The following is a 19,542-nucleotide window of genomic DNA, read 5'->3' as shown; positions in this document are numbered from 1 at the left end:
AGTTTCTTTTTTTTTTTGAGATTTTATTTATTTATTCATGAGACACAGAGAGAGAGAGAGAGGCAGAGACACAGGCAGAGGGAGAAACAGGCTCCATGCAGGGAGCCTGACGTGGGACTCGATCCGATCCAGGGTATCCAGGATCATGCCCTGGGCTGAAGGCTCAGCGCTAAACAGCTGAGCCACCCGGGCTGCCCAGAATATAGTTTCTTAATATAATTTTAGATTATATCAATAATTTAACTATCGATTCAAATATACTTTTAAATATTATAAGCACATGTTCTACCTGATTTATTTGGAATTTTTTCCTTAATTTTTATGATAATGCTAGAAATAAAAGGAACACTTAGAGTTTGTTGAAATAAAATTTATAATAAATTTTATTATAAAGCTCCCAGTTTAAAATTACATACTAAGTACAATCAGTATCCAAGATACCTTATTTTAAATATACAAAGCATTGGTATTTTTGTAGCAAAATTAGCTTTTTAGAGTGGTCAGAAATAACCATTTTATTTAAGAACATACTTTTGATGTAGAGGAATATTATCCATTTCCCCTTACTAACAAGTATATCATAGAAGGAACTTCTAAAGAGCATTTGTCTGAGAAACCCAAACAACTTTCAGACTATATGCCATTATTCCTTAGTGCTTAATAGGGACAAATTAAGAGCAGATATGCTGAGTTTATAGGAATGTGGCTACAAGTCTTTTCTGCATCTCAGCCCTGATAAAACCAAACACAAGCAAGGCTCCATCAAATCCCACTTTGTAGTCGTTAGCTGTAAGTTGGAAGTTACCATAGTTTCCAGCAAGAATTCACTTAGGAATTAAATTTCATCGAGACCAGCTTAACTTTGCAGAACTGATAGCACATATTTGCTGCCTGGTTTGAGATGTTGAGAATTATGGTCTGGATAAGTGTTTCCAGGACCATGGAGAAACTGTTTCCAATTTATCAGGACTCTTTTGGGCTATCTTTAGTGACTGGAAGATCTAGGTGAAATAATTTATTTTATTCTTTTTTTAAACAGATTTTATCTATCTATCTATCTATCTATCTATCGAGCGCAGTGAGCAGGGGGAGGGGCAGAGGGAGAGAGAGAATCCCAAGCCTACTACACACTAGGTGAGAGCCCAATGGGGTAGGGTAGGGGTCTCAATCTCACAATTGCAAAATCATGACTTAAGCTGAAATCAAAAGTCTGATGCCCAATGAACTGAGCCACTCAGGTGCCCCCATTTTATTCTTCTTTAAATAAATTGGAAAGCAGGGCACCTGGGTGGCTCAGTGGTTGAACATCTGCCTTCGGCTCAGCGCGTGATTCCCAGGTCAAGGAATCGATTCCCACATGAGGCCTACTTCTCTCTCTACCTATGTCTCTGCTTCTCTCTCTCTGCATCTATCATGAATAAATAAATAAAATATTTTTAAAGTCAATTTAAAAATAAATAAAATTAATTGGAAAACATTAAAAATCCCTAAAGGATCGAAGAGGCTCAGTGGCTCAAGATACTATTAAAGATGCATAGACTGAGACCCAAAGAAATTAATCTGGCTGGGACCAGCTGCAGATTCTTGGATCAGGAATTGGCCCCAAGGTACTGTTGAGTTGTCCTTCCACTAAGGTGGGCCCTGGAATATTTTCTGAATACATATCATCAAAACAACATGAGAAAAGGGTTCTTTCATTTTCAATTCTTTCTTTCTCCTTTCTGCAGCTTCGTTGTGTTGAAGATCTTCAGACAATTCAAGTGATTAAGATTTTAAGATATGAAAAGAAGGTGGCCAAAATGTGCTTTTTAATGATATTTATCTTCCTTATCTTTTGGATGCCTTATATTGTGATCTGTTTCTTGGTGGTTAATGGTTATGGACACCTGGTCACGCCAACAGTATCTATTGTTTCATATCTTTTTGCTAAATCAAGCACTGTATATAATCCGGTTATTTATATCATCATGATCAGAAAGGTAAGCATGGTAAAAAACACATTATTTTCACTATGTAGATGTGGTTGTTGGAAAATACACTTTTATAGAGATTAATCAGAACAACTTCAATGATAAAAACCTAAATCAAGAATTTTAAAGGAAAATAAAGGACTCAGGAATAAGATATTCTCAAAGAAAATAATAACAATTCTAAGATCTACCAAAAGATCTTGTTAAGTAAAATTCTATTAAAATTAATATTTAATTCATCAGGAAACACATCTAGTGAAAATAATAGCCACAAAGTTAATAATTTGCTTAAAATTCTTACTATATTATGGAAGTTATACCCATTATCTTCACAAAAATACCATAAGATAGGCATTAATATTATTTATTTATTTATGAATTATAACACAGGTTCAAAAAACTTAAATGACTTACCTGATCAAGGAATTGTTGGTGCCTGGATTCCATCCTAGTTTGCTTGAATACCAAAGTCCATGTTCAAAGCTACCTGCTTAGGGTTGCAGTTACCATTATTCACATGCCATTGCCAGTGTTTAGCTCAAATTAATTCCAGAAACTCCTCTAGATCTAATGGGAAGCTTATAATCTGTTTTTGTGGTAGAAAGGTTTTGACTTGATGTCAGTCATGACTATGAGAACCCCCATTATGATTGCTGTCAAGCTAAGTTTCTGTTTCAAAGTTTAAAGATCAGAGAATTTAAAAGTTATGAATAATAGCTAATTATTCTATTGGAATTTTTTTATTTTTTTAAAGATTTTATTTACTTACTAGAGAGAGAGTGATAGAGCACAAGTAGGGGGGGAGGATCAGAGGGAGAGGGAGAAGCAGACTCCCTGCTGAGAAGGGAGCCCTCATGGGGCTTGATCCCAGGATCCCAGAATCATGACCTGAGCCAAAGGCAGTCATCTAACCAAGTGAGCCACCCAGGCACCCTTATTTTTATTTTTAAGAGTTATTTATTTATTTATTTTAGAGAGAGAGAGAGAGCACAAGAGTGAGGGGCAGAGGGAGAGAAAGGGGCAGAGGGAGGGAGAATTTCAAGCAGACTCTGCTCTGCCAGGGAGGGCCCAACTCCAGGCTCAATCTCACAATCCTGAGATCATGAACTGAGTAGAAAGCAAGGGTCAGATGCTCAACCAACAGTGCTACCCAGGAAAAAGTAACAGGTCATACTACTAACAGCCAATAATAGCTGCTTTGGCTACTAATGCTCAAGAGTTTGGAATAAGAGCATTTTCTTAATTAACCTTATAATGTTCACCGCTAAATCTCCCTCTTCTTTTTTTTTAATTTTTTTTTATTGGAGTTCAATTTGCCAACATATAGCATAACACCCAGTGCTCATTTCCCCCTCATTGCCCATCACCCAGTCACTCCAACCCCCTGCCCAAATCTCCCTCCTCTTACTTTCATATAGCTTTAATCTCTATTCACTGATGGTATTTCTTTCTCTTTAATATTGCTGTCATTATTTATCTATTTACTTAAAACCAGAGAATTTTAACTTAGAGTCCTTAAAACCTGAAAATTACTTGAATTGGCTTCAGGAGAGCCATAAGAATCCTTGAAACTGTTCATAACACTTTTTAGGAATATGCACATGTGCATTTTTCTAGCAAGATAGTTTGTAACTTTAATTTTCTGAATACAAGTGTAAGACCTCCATATTTTAAGAACTACCACTTCAACAGGCAAATAATTACATTTTAAATATATTACCTAACAGTCATTTTTTGTGTTCTTTCTCTGGACCAGTGGGCCATATGTCAGTTCTTTTAAAATTTTACTATATATACACCATACCAGGAGAGTTTGTAAACAAAGTGCATATTCAGATTTGGTATGCCTGGGTGTCTAAGAGTCTGCATTTTATTTTATTTTTTTCAATTTTTATTTATTATAGTCACACAGAGAGAGAGAGAGAGGCAGAGACATAGGCAGAGGGAAAAGCAGGCTCCACGCACCGGGAGCCTGACGTGGGATTCTATCCCGGGTCTCCAGGATCGCGCCCTGGGCCAAAGGCAGGCACTAAACCGCTGCGCCACCCAGGGATCCCCAGATTCTGCATTTTAATAAGCTCTCACATGCTCCCCGTGTTTCTGGTTCTCTGAAGCACACTTTAAACAGGAAGTCTAAAAGACACAATAAACTAACAAACAAAAACAAATAAAACAATGGTCTTTATCCTCAAAGAGCTTAACATTTATGTGAGAAAACTTTGGCATACTCTATAATAATGTATCTGTAGCACTTCGCCTGATATAGCAAACGCTAGCTTGATGAATAGACAGTCTCAAGCAAATACTTTTAAATGTGAATATAAAGTAAATGCTAACTTTATGTATAAATGAAGTTTAAAGAAGACAGAAATCAGTGTAGCTAGTTATATTCTTCATTGATATTTCCTGATCTGGGAAAGCCCATGTATTAAGCTTTTGTTTTTAAGGGGATAAAAGTTAAAATAAGTAACTTTTTATTTATATGATTTATTGGTCACGACAGACTATTGTAACAAGGAAATTTACCATTTCAGTGGATTAATAAGAAAAAGGTTTTGCTCATTTATTTTTTAAATATTTATTTATTTGAGAGAAAGTGAGCAATTGAGGGGAGGGGCAGAAGGAGAGGATTTCAAGCAGACTCCCTGTTGACCACAGAGCTGCCCATTGGCCTCAGTCTAAAGACCCTCACATCATAGCCTGAGCCAAAACCAAAAGTTAAAAGCTCAACTGACTAAGTTAGACAGGTACCCCAGGGTTTTTTGCTCATTTAGATCTGGGTCCCAGGGATCCTGGAGGGCAGGGGATCTGTCTCATACAGTTCTGTAGGAATCTAGGTTCCTTCGTGTTGACTTAGACTGACCTCTAAGGTCCAATAGGAGGGGAAGAGCAGGGAGGAGCCCCTGAAAGGGAGCTGAGAAATATGTTTCAGTGCTGTGCCCAGGACAGGGGGAGAATCATGTGTGTAGTATTTTTTCCTGCAAATGGCTTGTAATCTCTATAGAAAAAAAGAATTCTTTACCTAATCCAAAGAACTTTAGTGAGTACAGCAGACTGTGAACTCTGCAGTAAGGGCCCTGTCAGTCTTTGCTGACCACTGTATTCCCAAATTGTAGCACAGTGGCTATCACCTAATAGGTGCTCACTGAATATTTGTGGAATGGATTAATGTTCAAATTCCTTAAAGAAAAAAAATTTCTTAAAGAAACAAATTTAGTTGCCCTCAAAGATGGTACATGCAACTTGATCCATGGAGATTATAAGGTATTATAATATTTCCATATGATTTTTTTTAAAGAGAATTATAATAAACATAAAACTCCAGGGTTATTTAGGTACATATGAGCACTGCTACCTAAACCAATACCCATACCAGCTAACAATAAAAAAGAACAACCAAAATTAAAGTCAACTAATTTTATTGAATATAAATCCAGATTAAGGGCCAAATTTTTACTTAATATTCAACTTTATTTTCTCTCTGCCCAGTTTCGAAGATCTCTTTTGCAACTGCTATGTTTCCGACCGCTGAGATGCCAAAGGCCTGCTAAGGACCTACCAGCCAATGGGAGTGAAATGCAGATCAGACCCATTGTGATGTCACAAAAAGATGGGGACAGGCCAAAGAAAAAAGTGACTTTTAATTCTTCCTCCATTATTTTTATCATCACCAGTGATGAATCAGTGTCAATTGATGACAGTGACAAAACCAGTGTGTCAAAAGTAGATGTAATCCAAGTTCGTCCTTTATAAGAAGGAATAATGGTAACATAAGATGAGGCCTTATACTGGAAATCACTTCTAGACTTCCATTATAAGAACTGTTTTGGAATCCTCATTCTATGTAATAATTGTTGGGGAGCAAAAACTTTCCTCTACCCTAAAACTTTCTTCTGCCTGGTGTGGGAATTAAATTGATATATGAGACAGATTAACAAGAGAAAAAAAAAGTTTAATTCTATGTGCATGAGGCCCAACAATAAAATTGAGACCTGAAGAAATGAGCAAGGCATGTAGCTTTTATACATTTTAGACAAAGAGATATAAATCTGTAAGAATTGACGGGACAAAGAAAACTCATGTTTAGGAACTTCAATTAGTAAAGAATTCTAAGTAGGATTTGAACTGCAGTAGTAATTTAATAAAAGTAACAAGATTTGTTTATGTAGGTTTTTTTAGCCCTCAGTTCTCTGTCTCTGATGACACAGATGTCTCTGTACCTCATGGTGTAGGGAGATACCTTTCACATAAGAGATTTCCTGCTTTCAGGGACACAAATGAAGGACAGACTGTCCTTTTTGCATTTGGTATTTCTTAAGTAATTTTAATTTAAATTTGTGGCATACTTTGAGGCAGCCTGCCCCGGGCCCCCACAATATTAACAGAACTTTTGTGGCCCAGCAGAAAATCTGCATTACCCATATGCTTTCTGGACTCTGGAAGTAACTGAGCAAGACAAATTGTTTTAATTCAATGGGTGCTTTCCATTATGAAAAACCACTTATGGCACAAGATGGGCATCTGATACCATCAACTTCTAACATGTTGGAAATTTTCATCTCAAATATATTTTTTTAAATGACACTTTTTTCCAAGGCACATAATACATTTTTCTCAAAAATACTTAGGTGTATTTATAGCTCAAAAATAGCTGTAAAAATAACTTTGTGTCATACATGTGTGAAATCACTAGGAAATTTCAAATTTTCTGTAGTGTTGGATCCTAATCACTGTCACATCCTATGTTGGACCAATCAAATTTATCAAAGAGAAAATTTCAGGGTGAAAAAGAAAATCAGCACCCTGGCTTCCTCTGAAACAAAAGACTTGCTATATATGCACTGTGATAAAGAGGAGCTTCAAGATGAATGTGCTGGTGAGCAAGCTCCAGAAAGGATATTATATTAAAAGCAACCCAGCAAAGAAAAGGTGGTGAATTTCAAAGTAATCATGGAGGCTAGGGAATCATACATCAGCAGAGGATGTACATGGAAAGGATATGTTGATGGCAGATATGTATTTCCATATGTTTCATTTCAAACATAACTTGGTTATGAAAAGATTATTCTCTTTTTGACAATTTGCCACAATTTTGTCAAGAGTTTTTGGTTTGGAGAAGGAATTCCAAGCAAAAAATGAAACAAACCTACATTTGAAGGGATGAAAATAACTGTAAAACTGTACTCATAAAATGTATTATTTATCTTTTTGCTCTTCAATCAGTCTACTGGTTAATCAATGCTCAGTGTTAGTGATGATGCCATTTTCCCATGAGTCATTGTTTAGACTAGACACAGCTTATTAGAACTCAAAGATTTCTTTGACAATATAAAAAAGAAACTAAATCATTTTATTTTATTGCCTAGTTTTTATTTCTTAGATGACTGTTACTGGTGTAGTATCATCATAATTAATCATGTTTGAAAGACTTCTGAATGATTCAGTTGGCCTATTGAAGAAGGAAGAACCAAAGAAAATGTGCTCACAAAAAGAACTTTTCAAAATCAAGTTTATTGCTGGTTAGTAAACTGCTTTGAGAGTCTCAAATGAAATAATTTCTATGAAAACAGTCTTCCCTTATTTCCTTTCCACTCTGTTGTATATATCAATGTTTAATTTGTAAATAAAACTCTTCTTATTCTTCACTTAGTTTGGCATTAATAGCCCCCCCCCCCTATTTTTTTAATCTTCAAAAGTTAATACTGGACTTTGAGGACTGTGAAGTAAAATTAGTTCATTTTGTAACTCTCCAGAGTGCCCTAAATGCCTCATTTATACTTCCAGTTTTGGTAAATGAAGCCGAGTTCTATATTGGGTAAGTTCCATCCAGGTGATCAAAAGTGTACTTAACATGTTAGGGAAATCATAGTTTTTAGTTTTTAGTCCTATCAATACTTATTGATTCAGTCCTATCATGACCTTAATTATGTCCTTTAAAGAGAAGATGTGATCAGTGTCTTCCTTGAGGCCTCTGGCACTTTATTTTTTGAGAAGTGAAAGTGTTCTTAGTCATTGCACTTTTATATTTAGAATGACCACACCGATGTGTAGGTTGTGGGAAACCTGTGCTTTCCAACTTAAAATGGTAGTTTGGGGTTGTTGTGTCCCCCCGCCCCCCCTCCCCCAATAATCACAATAAACACACAGAGAAATTCTATACTGAATTTAATTATAAGCTGACATACTTTTTACTAGTGAATTAAATATGATGACGGAAACATGGTTTTGACCCTTAGTTTTAGTTACAAGAAATCCAACTATTTGCCACTTCAGAATCTTTATATTAACTGCTAATGACATTGGGAATTTTCTCTAGTGACCCCATGGAGTTTGCAGGGAAACACGTCCTGTTTTCTGGAAGTGAGCAAGCCAGTCCCATGGTCTTCTGAAGTAGTGTAGGGGTCTCAGTGACATGGCGCACATAAGTAGGTATGTACTACCAATGGCTATAAGTGTTCCAAAGAAAAAGAGTCCTTTGTTTATCACCTGTAAAAACAGCAAGAAATCTCATTTTATTTTTCAGAGACAAAAATCTTAAAAGACTTCATTCTTGAACAACCAAGGGGTTTACAATGTCTTCTTTGTTCTTTAACCTAAAACAGCAATTTAATTGCATGACCACTACAATGGTTGGTAAGGCCAGGAATTTGGAGATTCACTCCACTGTCTTTATCCTCTCTTACCCTTCCCAGAAATAACTGAATCCATGGGTTCTGTATAATGAATTCTTAGCAATCCACCTTTGTATAACCATAAACACACACACACACACAGAGTTTAGAAAAAAAAGAATTCTGAATGCTATCTTAGAAGAGTACTGTGCTGAAGCCACAAGTGATTCAGTCACTGCTCAGACCCTGCACAAAGTCTCCATGAGAAGAGTGATTGGCTCGGTGATACTAAATGTCCTGCACTTTCACTGCCTGTCACTGTCGTTACCCTAGCAGACTTTTAACTCCTTGAGGGCAGAGTTTGTATTTTATTCATTTTTATAGGAATAAATCTAGATTCCTTCTAATCTAGTCTCCACACAGCAAAGCATTCTTTCTAAAATCCACACCTGAGTCTATTAGCCTCAGTTAGTCTCTCTCCTTCTCTAGACATAATAATCAAAATGCCTGAGGTCCTTCTTACCCTTCCAGCTGCATCACCAGCCATTGTCACACACCTGCGCTGCCTTCCAGCCCCACGAGCCCCACCCATCCTGTCCATTGCCATTCTCCTCCAAGGCAGTTGTGCCTCTTCACCTTAGCTGTCTCTGCTCCACCAACTTCTGAACTACATGAGGAAAGGGGTTGCTGCTGATTCATCACCATGCACAGCTCAGTCTCCAGATATTAAATAAAATGACTTGCTGAATGAATAAAGTTGTTGGATTTCCAAAGTCAAAGGTTAGGAATCTGAGTGTCTATTTACTGGCATCTCTGGGTCAATTGCCCAAAATGAACATGTTATGGCAGTAAATTGGAATTAGATTATATGTTTTATAAGTGATTCAATTCTGTCCAATTTTACAAATTAAACCCATAAGAATATTGCATGAAGCAAAGGTCAATTACTAAATAAAAGTAAAAAATCGCATTGCTAAAATAAAGTAAAATGTTTAGAAATATTAGCATCAGGGGCACCTGAGTGGTTCAATTAGTTAAGCATCTGACTCTTGACTTTGGCTCAGGTCATGATCTCAGGGTCTTTGGATCAAGCCCTGAATCAGGCTATGAGCTCAGTGTGGAGTCACCTCTACCTCTTCCTCTACTCCTTCCCCCATTTGCATTCACATTCTCTCTCTCTTAAATAAAATCTTTTAAAAAAGAGAAAGAAAATCACTAACATCAGTTTCTTTTTTGAATTTCTTCACTTCAGAAGCACTCACTTTCTCCCTTTCCCTCTTTCTCTCTTTCTTTCTTCCTTTTTGTAATTTTGTTCTTAGACATTTTTCCCTCTGTGTACCAAGGACAGTTTTTACTTGCAAGCAAACATTTGATGTCTGTCACATCATTTCAGAATCCACCTGAAGAATCATAACCATAACACAATGAACTTCAATTTGTTCTGACCTTTTTCTGCCAATGCCAGTGCAGCAGTGCCTCATGGTATCTTATTCTGGAAAAGGTGATCTGTAAAGAAGTTTAAAAAAGTATTATTGGGATTCTTTGATGACTAAACAGAAGAATAAAATGAAAAGTTGTCTTAAATTCAGACCTTACCATGGTATATAGAGGGATAAAGGTAGATGGCATAATAGCATGAAGAAATTGCTCCATGTTCTTTTGGAAGATGAACCACCTCGAGTTGACATGTGCTCGCATCTGTAATAATGTAACAGTCTTAAAGAACACCTCAAATGAATGACCTTTATTTCTTTGCTACAACGTTATACTTCATTCTTATTCACTGGAAAACTGATCACAAAGTAGTCAAATTCTTATTTCTTTAATAGTCATTTCTGATCCTTTTTAGTAAAAGTATAGGAGATTACCTTGAAAAGGTTGAGCAATTGCACAAAACCTCTTAGAGAACTCTATTTTCCTCAAGAGGCAATACAGGAACCTAATTTCAGTGAAAAATTTGTACAACCAAATCTGAGGATAGTCTGTGGTTCCACAGATTTGACTAACTGCCATTGTTTCCTAGCTGGTTTGGAATCTTCTTCATGCCAAGAAGGGATCTTTCAGGAGACATCTGTCTTGACTTACTTCATATTGAGAACTAATACTGTGTTATAGCTGTCACAAAAACACAAAGCAGGTTACATCAGTGGAGCTTTTCAGTATCTTATAGAACTTCCTTCACCACATATGAAACAATTCTGCTCAAACTGAAATCCACTTTATTTTTTTCTGTCTTCAGGAGAGATGGAAAATAGCTAGACTCTTTTCTTTAAATTTATCTTGTAAATTTTTTCATTTGATCATTTAAAAACTGTAACCATAGTTATTTACTGTGAACTTTTCATGTAACTGACTCAAAATGTAATTGTGTTTTTCTTCTGAGTATTAATCTTCGAACTATGTATTTCTTTGGTATATACATATTTTTTTTAGTGCATAAGGCCCCAAAGGATATCTAAAGCTACTCCAAATTTGTAGCTTATAATGTTAAGAGTGTTAAGGTCATTTAAGGTTTCTTAAATCTTCCAAATATGTTAATACATATCAAAATTATAGTTTCCTTAAAATAAAATATGATTAGCTCTACCAAATGTCTAAGTTTTGAGCCTGTGAATTATCAATTATTGAAGCCAGACATTTTGTCATCTTTGTTACTTCCAGATGTCCCTAAAATGTAGATAGAGATGATGTGTGGGGATCATTGTCACATCTACAGTCACAATCCACCCATGTGCAAGGAATGCTCTGTGGTGTGTGTGTGTGGGGGGGGGGTTTGGTACCTATTTTTATTAGCATGTATGTGATGGGTCAGGAGCAAAGAAAAATTAAAGAACATTTATGATTTCTGGGGAATATCACAGAGTAGGAGGATCCTAGGGTCACCTCATCTGATGGATACACCTAGATAACAATGACATCAGTGTAAAAAACCCAGAAAATGTCCTGAAACTGGCAGAACAAATTTTCCATAGCTGAATGTAGAGAGGAGGCTACATCAAAAAGGGTAGGAAGGGCAGAGACACAGTTAGGAGCCAAACTTCCCCACAGGACTATCCACAGGAGGTAGGGATACTGCTGGCATGGAGCGGGGTGAGCAGGACACTCCACACCAGGCACCTTAGGCATAGGGCATCCACACTGGGAGGACAAATCCCCATAACATTTGGCTTTGAAAATCAGAGGAGCTTAATTTGGATATTTCCTACCATCAGTGGGGCTTAACACCTGGAACTTCAAAAATCAGAGGGCTCTGCTGGAGGAGAGCTGGAGGGTGAGAAGAAACTGAGTCCCTACCCCTAAAGAGACAGCACAACAAAAGCCTTACTCTATACAATTTAGCATAGAAGCAACAGTTTGAAAAATGCCTGGGAAATGTGGGAAGATTTATTTACTAATCTCAGCGTATGTGCTAGAGGAACAAATATCTTTGGGAGACTTCACAAAACCCCAAAGAGCTGGCGCATGCCATTCGCACCTGCCCCCAGCCTCAACACACAGAACCACTGCAGCACCAACAAAATAACAGCATACCTACTCCCACATTTTCCTGCAGACTTGCCCCCTCCAACACACCCTTGGCAGGACTCCATCCAAAGCAGTACCACAAGCTGGGCAGTGGCAAGCAGCCCCAACAGGGGCCAGCACCACTGCAAAGTGACTCCTGCCCTAGGGAGAAAGAAATATAACCACACATACCTGTCCAGACATCTGGTCTGACTGCAGGCCCTGCTCACCAACAAAAACTTTACAGGGGAAAACAGGGAGAGTGTGCACTTTGACGGCATCACAGCTCTAACCAACACCTCGTCTGAAGGTAATCCCAGTTTGGCTCACTAACTACATAGGAAAAAACTCTGTCCACAACAGGCAAAGACAACTTCTGCAGATGCTTGGATTGAAGGCAAATGTTGGTCAACATTTGGGCACAGGCGACTAACAGAGGAGACTCCCCTGAAGTGTCAGGTGCTGGTTGGTGAACAGGGGACACTGCACTACAGGGCACCGTAGGACCTCCTCTTCAAAGGGGTACTACTTTCTATGTTTGAGCAGAAGATGTAGCTGACTTTCCTAACACACAGAAATAGACACAGAGATTTAAAAAAACAGAGAGGAATGAGTCCCAAATGAAAGAACAAAAAAAATCAGAGCAAGAGACCTAAATGAAATGGAGATAAGAGGGATGCCTGGGTGGCTCAGTAGGTTAAGTTGTCTGCCTTTGGCTCAGGTTATGATCCCAGGGTCTTGGGATCAAGCCCCACATTGGGCTCCATGCTCAGTGGGGAGTCTGCTGCTCCCTCTTCATTTGCCCCTCCCCCTCTGCTCATGCTCTGTCTCTGGTTTTCTCTCTCTCAAATAAATAAAAAATGTTAAAAAATAAATGGAGATAAGTAATGTGCCTGATAGAGAATTTAAAGTAATGGTCCTAAAGTTATCCATTGGACTTGAGAAAAGAGTGGAGGACCTCAGTAAGACCTTCAACAAAGAGAGAGAAAACATACAAAAGAATCAATCAGAATGAAGAGCTCAGTAACTGACATTAAAAATATACTAGAGGGAATAAATAGTAGACTAGAGAATGCAGAGGAATGGATTAGTGACCTGGAAGACAGAGTAATGGACAGCAATCAAGGTGACTAGGAGAGAGAGAGAAAAAAATGAAAATAGACTAAGGGAACTCTGACACTATCAAGCATAATAATATTCAAATTATAGAGATCCCAGAAGGACAAGAGAGAGAAAATGGGGCAGAAATTTATTTAAATAATGGCTGAAAACTTCCTGAATCTGGGAAAGGAAATAGATACCAACAGAAAGCCTCCAACAAAATCAACCCAAGAAGGTCCACACCAAGACATGTAGTAATTAAGAAGGCAAAAACTAGTGACAGACTGTTTTAAAAGCAGCAAGAAAAGAAATCAGTTACACAACAGGGGAAACCTCATAAGTCCATGATTTAAGTTTTTAGCAGAAACTTTACAGACCAGAAGAGAGTGCCATGGTATATTCAAAGTGCTGAAAGAAAAAGCTTGCAGCCAAGAATACACTACCCAGCAAGGCTATTATCCAGAATATGAGGAGAGATAAAAAAATTTCCCAAACAAAAGTTAAAGGTATTAATGACACTAAACCAGCCCTACAAGAAATGTTAAAGGGGAGTCTGAGTGAAAAGGAAAGACCATAAATAAGAGTAAGAAAAGTAGGAAGAACAAAAGTAGTAAAAATAAGTATATCTATAAAAATCAGTCAAGGGATTCATAAAATAAAAGGATATAAGTATACCCATATAACCTAAAATGTAGGATGGAGGGAGAGGAGTAAAAAATTAGTGCTTTTAGATTGGGCTCAAACTTAGGTGACCAACTTAATATAGACTGCTGTAAGCATTCTTTGTTATATATAAACTACAAATGAAAAACCCATAATAGATTTCCAAAAATAAATGAATCCAAGTATACCACTAAAGAACCAGCAGACCATGAGAGAAGGGGGCAAGAGAAGGAAGGAACAGAGAAAAATTACAAATTAACCATAAATGAAGCAACAAACTGGTAATAAGTACTACCTGTCAATAATTACCATGAATGTTAATGGGCTAAATGCTACAATTAAAAGACACAGGGTGACAGAATGAATAAAAAAGTAATACCCATTTATATGCTGCCTACAAGAGATTCATTTCAGACCAAAAGACACATGTAAATTGAAAGTAAAGAGATGGGAAGAGATTTATCATGCAAATGAAACTGAAAAGAAAGCCAGGGTAGCAATACTTATATCAGATAAAATAGTCTTCAAAACAAAGACTGTAATAAAAGATGAGGACATTATATAAAGGGAATGATCCAACAAGAAGATAGAGCAATTGTAAATATTTATGCATGAACATTGGAGGACTCAAATACATAAAAAAGCTAATAACCAGCATAAAAGAAGTAACCAATAGTAATACAATGATAGTAGGGGGCTTAACATCCAACTCATATCAGGGGATAGATCATCCAAACAAAATCATCAAGGAAACAATGACTTTGAATGACACATTGGACCAGATGGATCAAACAATTCAGAACATTCCATCCAAACACACATGGAACATTCTGTAGAATAGATCACATATTAGGCCATAAAGTAAGTACCAATAAATCCAAAAAGATCAAAGTCATACCATACATCTTTGCTGACCACAATGTCCTAAAACTAGAAATCAATCACAAGAAAAAATCTAAAAAGAACACAAATACATGGAGGTTAAATAACATGCTACTAAATAATGAATGGGTCAGCCAAGAAATCAAAGAAGAAATAAAATACTTTATGGAGACAAATGAAAATGAAAACACAATGGTCCAAAATCTGTGGGATGCAGCGAAACTGTTCCAACTGAGAGAAATTGATAGTAATATAGGCCTACTACCTTCAGAAGCAAGAAAAGTCTCAAGTAAGCAACCTAACCTTACATCTAAAAGAACTAGAAAAAGAACAAACAAAACCCCAAACCAGTGGAGGGAAGGAAATAATAAAAGTTAGAGCAAAAATAAATGAAATAAGAATTTTAAAAATTCTTGGGCGGCCCGGGGTGGCTCAGCGGTTTAGCGCCGCCTTTGGCCCGGGGCGTGATTCTCGAGACCTGGAATCGAGTCCCACGTCGGGATCCCTGCATGGAGCCTGCTTCTCCCTCTGCCTGTGTCTCTGCCTCTCACTCTCTGTATGTCTCCCATTAATAAATAAATGAAATATTTACAAAAAAAAAAAAAAAAGAAGAAAGAAAGAAAGAAAGAAAGAAAGAGAAAGAAAGAAAGAAAAAATAGTTTAAAAAAAGAATTTTAAAAATTCTTGATCAATGAAACCAGGAGTAAGTTCTATGAATAGATCAATTAAATTAATAAGTCTTCAGTCAGGCTCATCAAAAGAGAGAGAAAGAAATAGATATAGAGAGGACTCAAATAAACAAAATCAGGAATGAAAGGAAAAATAACAGCTGACACCACAGAAACAGAAAGTATGATAAGAAAATATTTTGAAAAAAAAAGAAAATATTTTCAAAAATTATATGTCAACAAACTGGACAACCTAGAAGAAATGGTAAATTCCTAGAGGCATAAAACATCACAAAACTGAATCAGGAAGAAGTAGAAAAATTTGAACAGGCTGATTATGAGCAATGAAATTGAGTCAGAAATCAAAAAATCCTCCACAAACAAGTCCAGGACTAGATGGCTTACAAGTGAATTCTACCAAACATTTAAAGAGTTAATATATATTCTTAAACTATTCCAAAAAATAAAAGAGGAAGGAATGCTTTCAAATTCATTTTATGAGTGCAGCATTACCCTAATACAAAGCCAGGTAAAGACACCACAAAAAAGACAGCTATGGGCCAATATTTCTGATTAATGTCTATGCTAAAATACTCAACATAATATTAGCAAACCAAATCTGACAATACTTTAAAAAAAGTCATTCACCATGATCAAATGGGATTTATCTCTGGGATGCAAGTGTGATTTAATATTCACAAATCAATCAATGTGACACATCACATCAATAAGAGAAAAGTAAGTATCATATGTTCATTTCAATTGATACAGAAAAAGCATTTGACAAAGTACAACATCCATTCATGATAAAAACCCCTCAACAAAGTAGGTCTAGAGGGACCATTCCCCAATATAATAAAAGCCATATATGAAAAACCCACAGCAAACATCATACTCTAGTGAAAAACTGAGAGGTTTCTCCCTAAGATCAGGGACAAGATAAAGATGTCCACTCTTACCACTTTTATTCAACATATCACTGGAAATCCAACTATAGCAATCAGAGAAGAAAAAGAAATAAAAGGCATCTGAATTGGTAAGAAAGAAGTAAAACTTTCACTGTTTGCAGATAACATTATACTAGATATAGAAAATCCTAAAGACTCCACCAAAAAACTACTAGAACTGAGTTCAGTAAGGTTGCAGGATATAAGATTAATATACAGACATCCTTTGCATTTCTATACATTAATCATGAAGTAGCAAAAAAAAAAGTAAGAAAACAATCCCATTTACAATTGCACCAAAAATAATAAAATATTCAGGAATAAATTTAACCAAACAGGTAAAAGATCTGTATTCTGGAAACTATAAAGCATTAATGAAAGAAATCGAAGATGACAAACAGAAAGACCTTCCATGCTCACGGATTGGAAGAACAAATATTGTTATAATGTCAATACTATAAGCAATCTACACATTTAATGCAATACCTATTAAAATACCAATAGCATTTTCCACAGAACTAGAAGAAACAATCTTAAAATTTGTGTGGAACCACAAAAGAGCCCCCAATAGTCAAAGCAATCTTGAAAAAGAATAAAACTGGAGGTAGCACAATCTCACACTTCAAGATATACTTCAAAGCTGTAGTAACCAAAATAGTATGATACTGGCACAAAAATAGACATAGATCAATGGAAGAGAATAGAAAGCCCAGAAATAAACCCACAAGTATATGGTCAATTAACCTTTGGCAAAGGAGTCAAAAATATGCAATAAGAAAAAGTCTCTTCAACAAATGGTGTTGGGAAAACTGGACAGCTACATGCAAAAGAATGCAACCGTACCACTTTTTTATACCATACACAAAAATAAACTCAAATGGATTAAAGATCTAAATGTGACACCAGGGACGCCTGGGTGGCTCAGCGGTTTAGCACCTGCCTTCAGCCCAGGGCGTGATTCTGGAGTCCTGGGACAGAGTTCCACATCAGGCTCCCTGAGTAGAGTCTGCTCCTCTCTCTGCCTATGTTTCTGCCTCTCTCTCTCTCTCTGTGTGTGTCTCTCATGAATAAATAAATAAAATCTTAAAAAAAAATAAACATGAGACCTGAAACCATAAAAATCCTAGAACAGAGAGCAGGCAGTGATTTCCCTGATATCAGCCTTAGCAACATTATTCTAGATATGTCTCCCAAGGCAAGAGAAACAAAAGCAAAAATAAACTATTGAAACTACATCAAAATAAAAAGCTCCTGAAGAGCAAAAGAAACAATCAACAAGACTAAAACACAACCTACAAAATAGGAGAAGATATTTGCAAATGACATATTCAGTAAAGGATTCATATCCAAAATATAATATATACACCTCAACACCAAAAAGCACCAAATAATACAATTAAAAATGGAAAGAAGACATGAACAGACATTTCTTCAAAGAAGACATACAGATGGCCAACAGACATACAAGAATATAACCAACAGACACACAAAAAGGTGCTCAGCAACACTCATTATCAGAGAAGTACAAATCAGAGCCATAATGAGATATCACCTCACACCTGTCAGAATGGCTAAAATAAAAACACAAGAAAGAACAAGCATTGAGGAGGATAAGGAGAAAAAAGAACCATTGTGCGCTGTTAGTGGGAATGCAAACTGGTGCAGCCACTGTGGAAGACAGTATGGAGGTTTGACAAAAAATTAAAAATTGAATTACCACATGAATCAGTAATTCCACTACCGGGTATTTACCCAAGAATATGAAAGCACTAATTTGTAAAGATATATGCACCCATATGTTTACTGAGGACTTATTTACAAGAGTCAAACTATGGAAACAGCCCAACTGTCCATTGGTAGATGAATGGATAAAGAAGAGGTGGTATATATGATATATATACTTGAATATTAGCCATGAAAAAGAAGAAAATCTTGCCATTTGCAACAAGATGGACCTAGAGTATACTATGCTAAGGAAAATAAGTCAGTCAGATAAAGACAAATACTGTATGATTTCACTCATGTGTGGAATTTGAGCAACAAACTAAGCAAAGAAAAAAAGGAGACAAACAAAAACAGACTCTTATTACAGAGAACAAACAAGTGGTTACCAGAGGGGAGATGGGTGAGGGGGTGGTTGAAAGAGGTGATGGGGATTAAAGAGTATATTTCTCATGATGAACATTGAGCAATGTATAGTATTGTTGAATCACTGTATTCTATACCTGAAACTAATATAACACTATGTATTAATTACACTGGAATTAACATTTTTAAAATTTTGTTTAAAAAGAAAAGACTATTTGTTAGGTTATTAAGAATGATCTCATGGAATAGAGCTCAGCTCCCTCACTCACCTCTATATAGTTGTACATGGATAGGTCTGAGATGGCATGGTCATCTGGAATTCTCAATCTTGAATATTCCGGAAGACACATACCTAGGAGCCAAGTGAAATAATACATCATTTCCAATACAGTCTATGAAAATGTGCCAGGCTCTACACAGATCAAATTAAATGGTATATAATCTACCACTGTTCTAATCTTTTAAAACTTTGGGTAACCATGTAAAGTGACCAATAATCTATGAATACTGAACAATAACACACAGGCATTTCCTATTGTGATTAAATAAAACTTATGATAAAGTTAATATAATATATACTTACTGGTTATCAAATCATTGTTTTCTTTATTTCACAAATGGAAAACAGCTCCTTAGAAATGACTGTCAGTGGGCCCCCCAGTCCTGCTTAGAACCTGCTCTTCTCCTTTCTGTCATTTCTTGCCACCCCATACACATTTGTTTCACTGCACACAAGACACCTTATAAACTAACCATCAGCTCCATCATTATTCTGTGATCTCCCAGAGGCAAGCCTCATGTTTTAATCATGTCCAAAATCTTAACCAGGTAAATGGTAAATACTGAATAAATACTTGATAAATGAACGACTAACATTATAATATAACCCTCATATGGCCAATCAACACTGGTTATTAAGGATGCTATTTAAAAGTCAGAGAACCTGGCTGCCAGTCCCTGCTTCAACACTTGTAGCTATATGACTTTGGGTGAGTTACTTTAAGTCTCTGAGCTTAAATTTGCTCAGTTGTAAAATAGGGACAAGAATAGTGCCTATTCCCCATGCTTTCCATGAAGACCAAATGCAAAAACAGGTTAAAAAATATAG

General features: G+C 36.5%; 2 protein-coding genes across 3 annotated transcripts in view; one reads left to right on the top strand and one right to left on the bottom strand.

Annotated features, from left to right (window-relative positions):
• The window catches only part of OPN3 (opsin 3), a 49,456-nt gene extending 38,289 nt beyond the window's left edge, over positions 1-11,167 (top strand). Inside the window, exons 3-5 of one of the 2 annotated variants that reach the window (XR_005362180.1) lie at positions 1,728-1,979; positions 5,460-8,603; positions 9,113-11,167. Coding sequence is in view for 1 of the 2 variants with exons in the window: in XM_038542683.1 (XP_038398611.1) it covers positions 1,728-1,979; positions 5,460-5,723 (516 nt within the window). In the remaining variant the exon portion in view is untranslated. Of the gene's footprint in view, positions 1-1,727; positions 1,980-5,459 lie in introns of both variants that reach the window. The other variant, XM_038542683.1, reaches the window with a different exon arrangement.
• The window catches only part of KMO (kynurenine 3-monooxygenase), a 52,861-nt gene continuing 41,441 nt past the window's right edge, over positions 8,123-19,542 (bottom strand). Inside the window, 4 exon segments of the mRNA NM_001195512.2 lie at positions 8,123-8,456; positions 10,028-10,087; positions 10,178-10,279; positions 18,704-18,786. Coding sequence (NP_001182441.1) covers positions 8,283-8,456; positions 10,028-10,087; positions 10,178-10,279; positions 18,704-18,786 — 419 coding nt within the window. The 3' untranslated portion in view covers positions 8,123-8,282.

The sequence above is a fragment of the Canis lupus genome, chromosome 7 (assembly GCF_011100685.1).
Source record: "Canis lupus familiaris isolate Mischka breed German Shepherd chromosome 7, alternate assembly UU_Cfam_GSD_1.0, whole genome shotgun sequence".
In the NCBI taxonomy this organism is placed as follows: domain Eukaryota; kingdom Metazoa; phylum Chordata; class Mammalia; order Carnivora; family Canidae; genus Canis; species Canis lupus.
The sequence above is the reverse complement of the archived record's forward strand: the minus strand, read 5'-3'. Positions and strand labels throughout refer to the sequence as shown.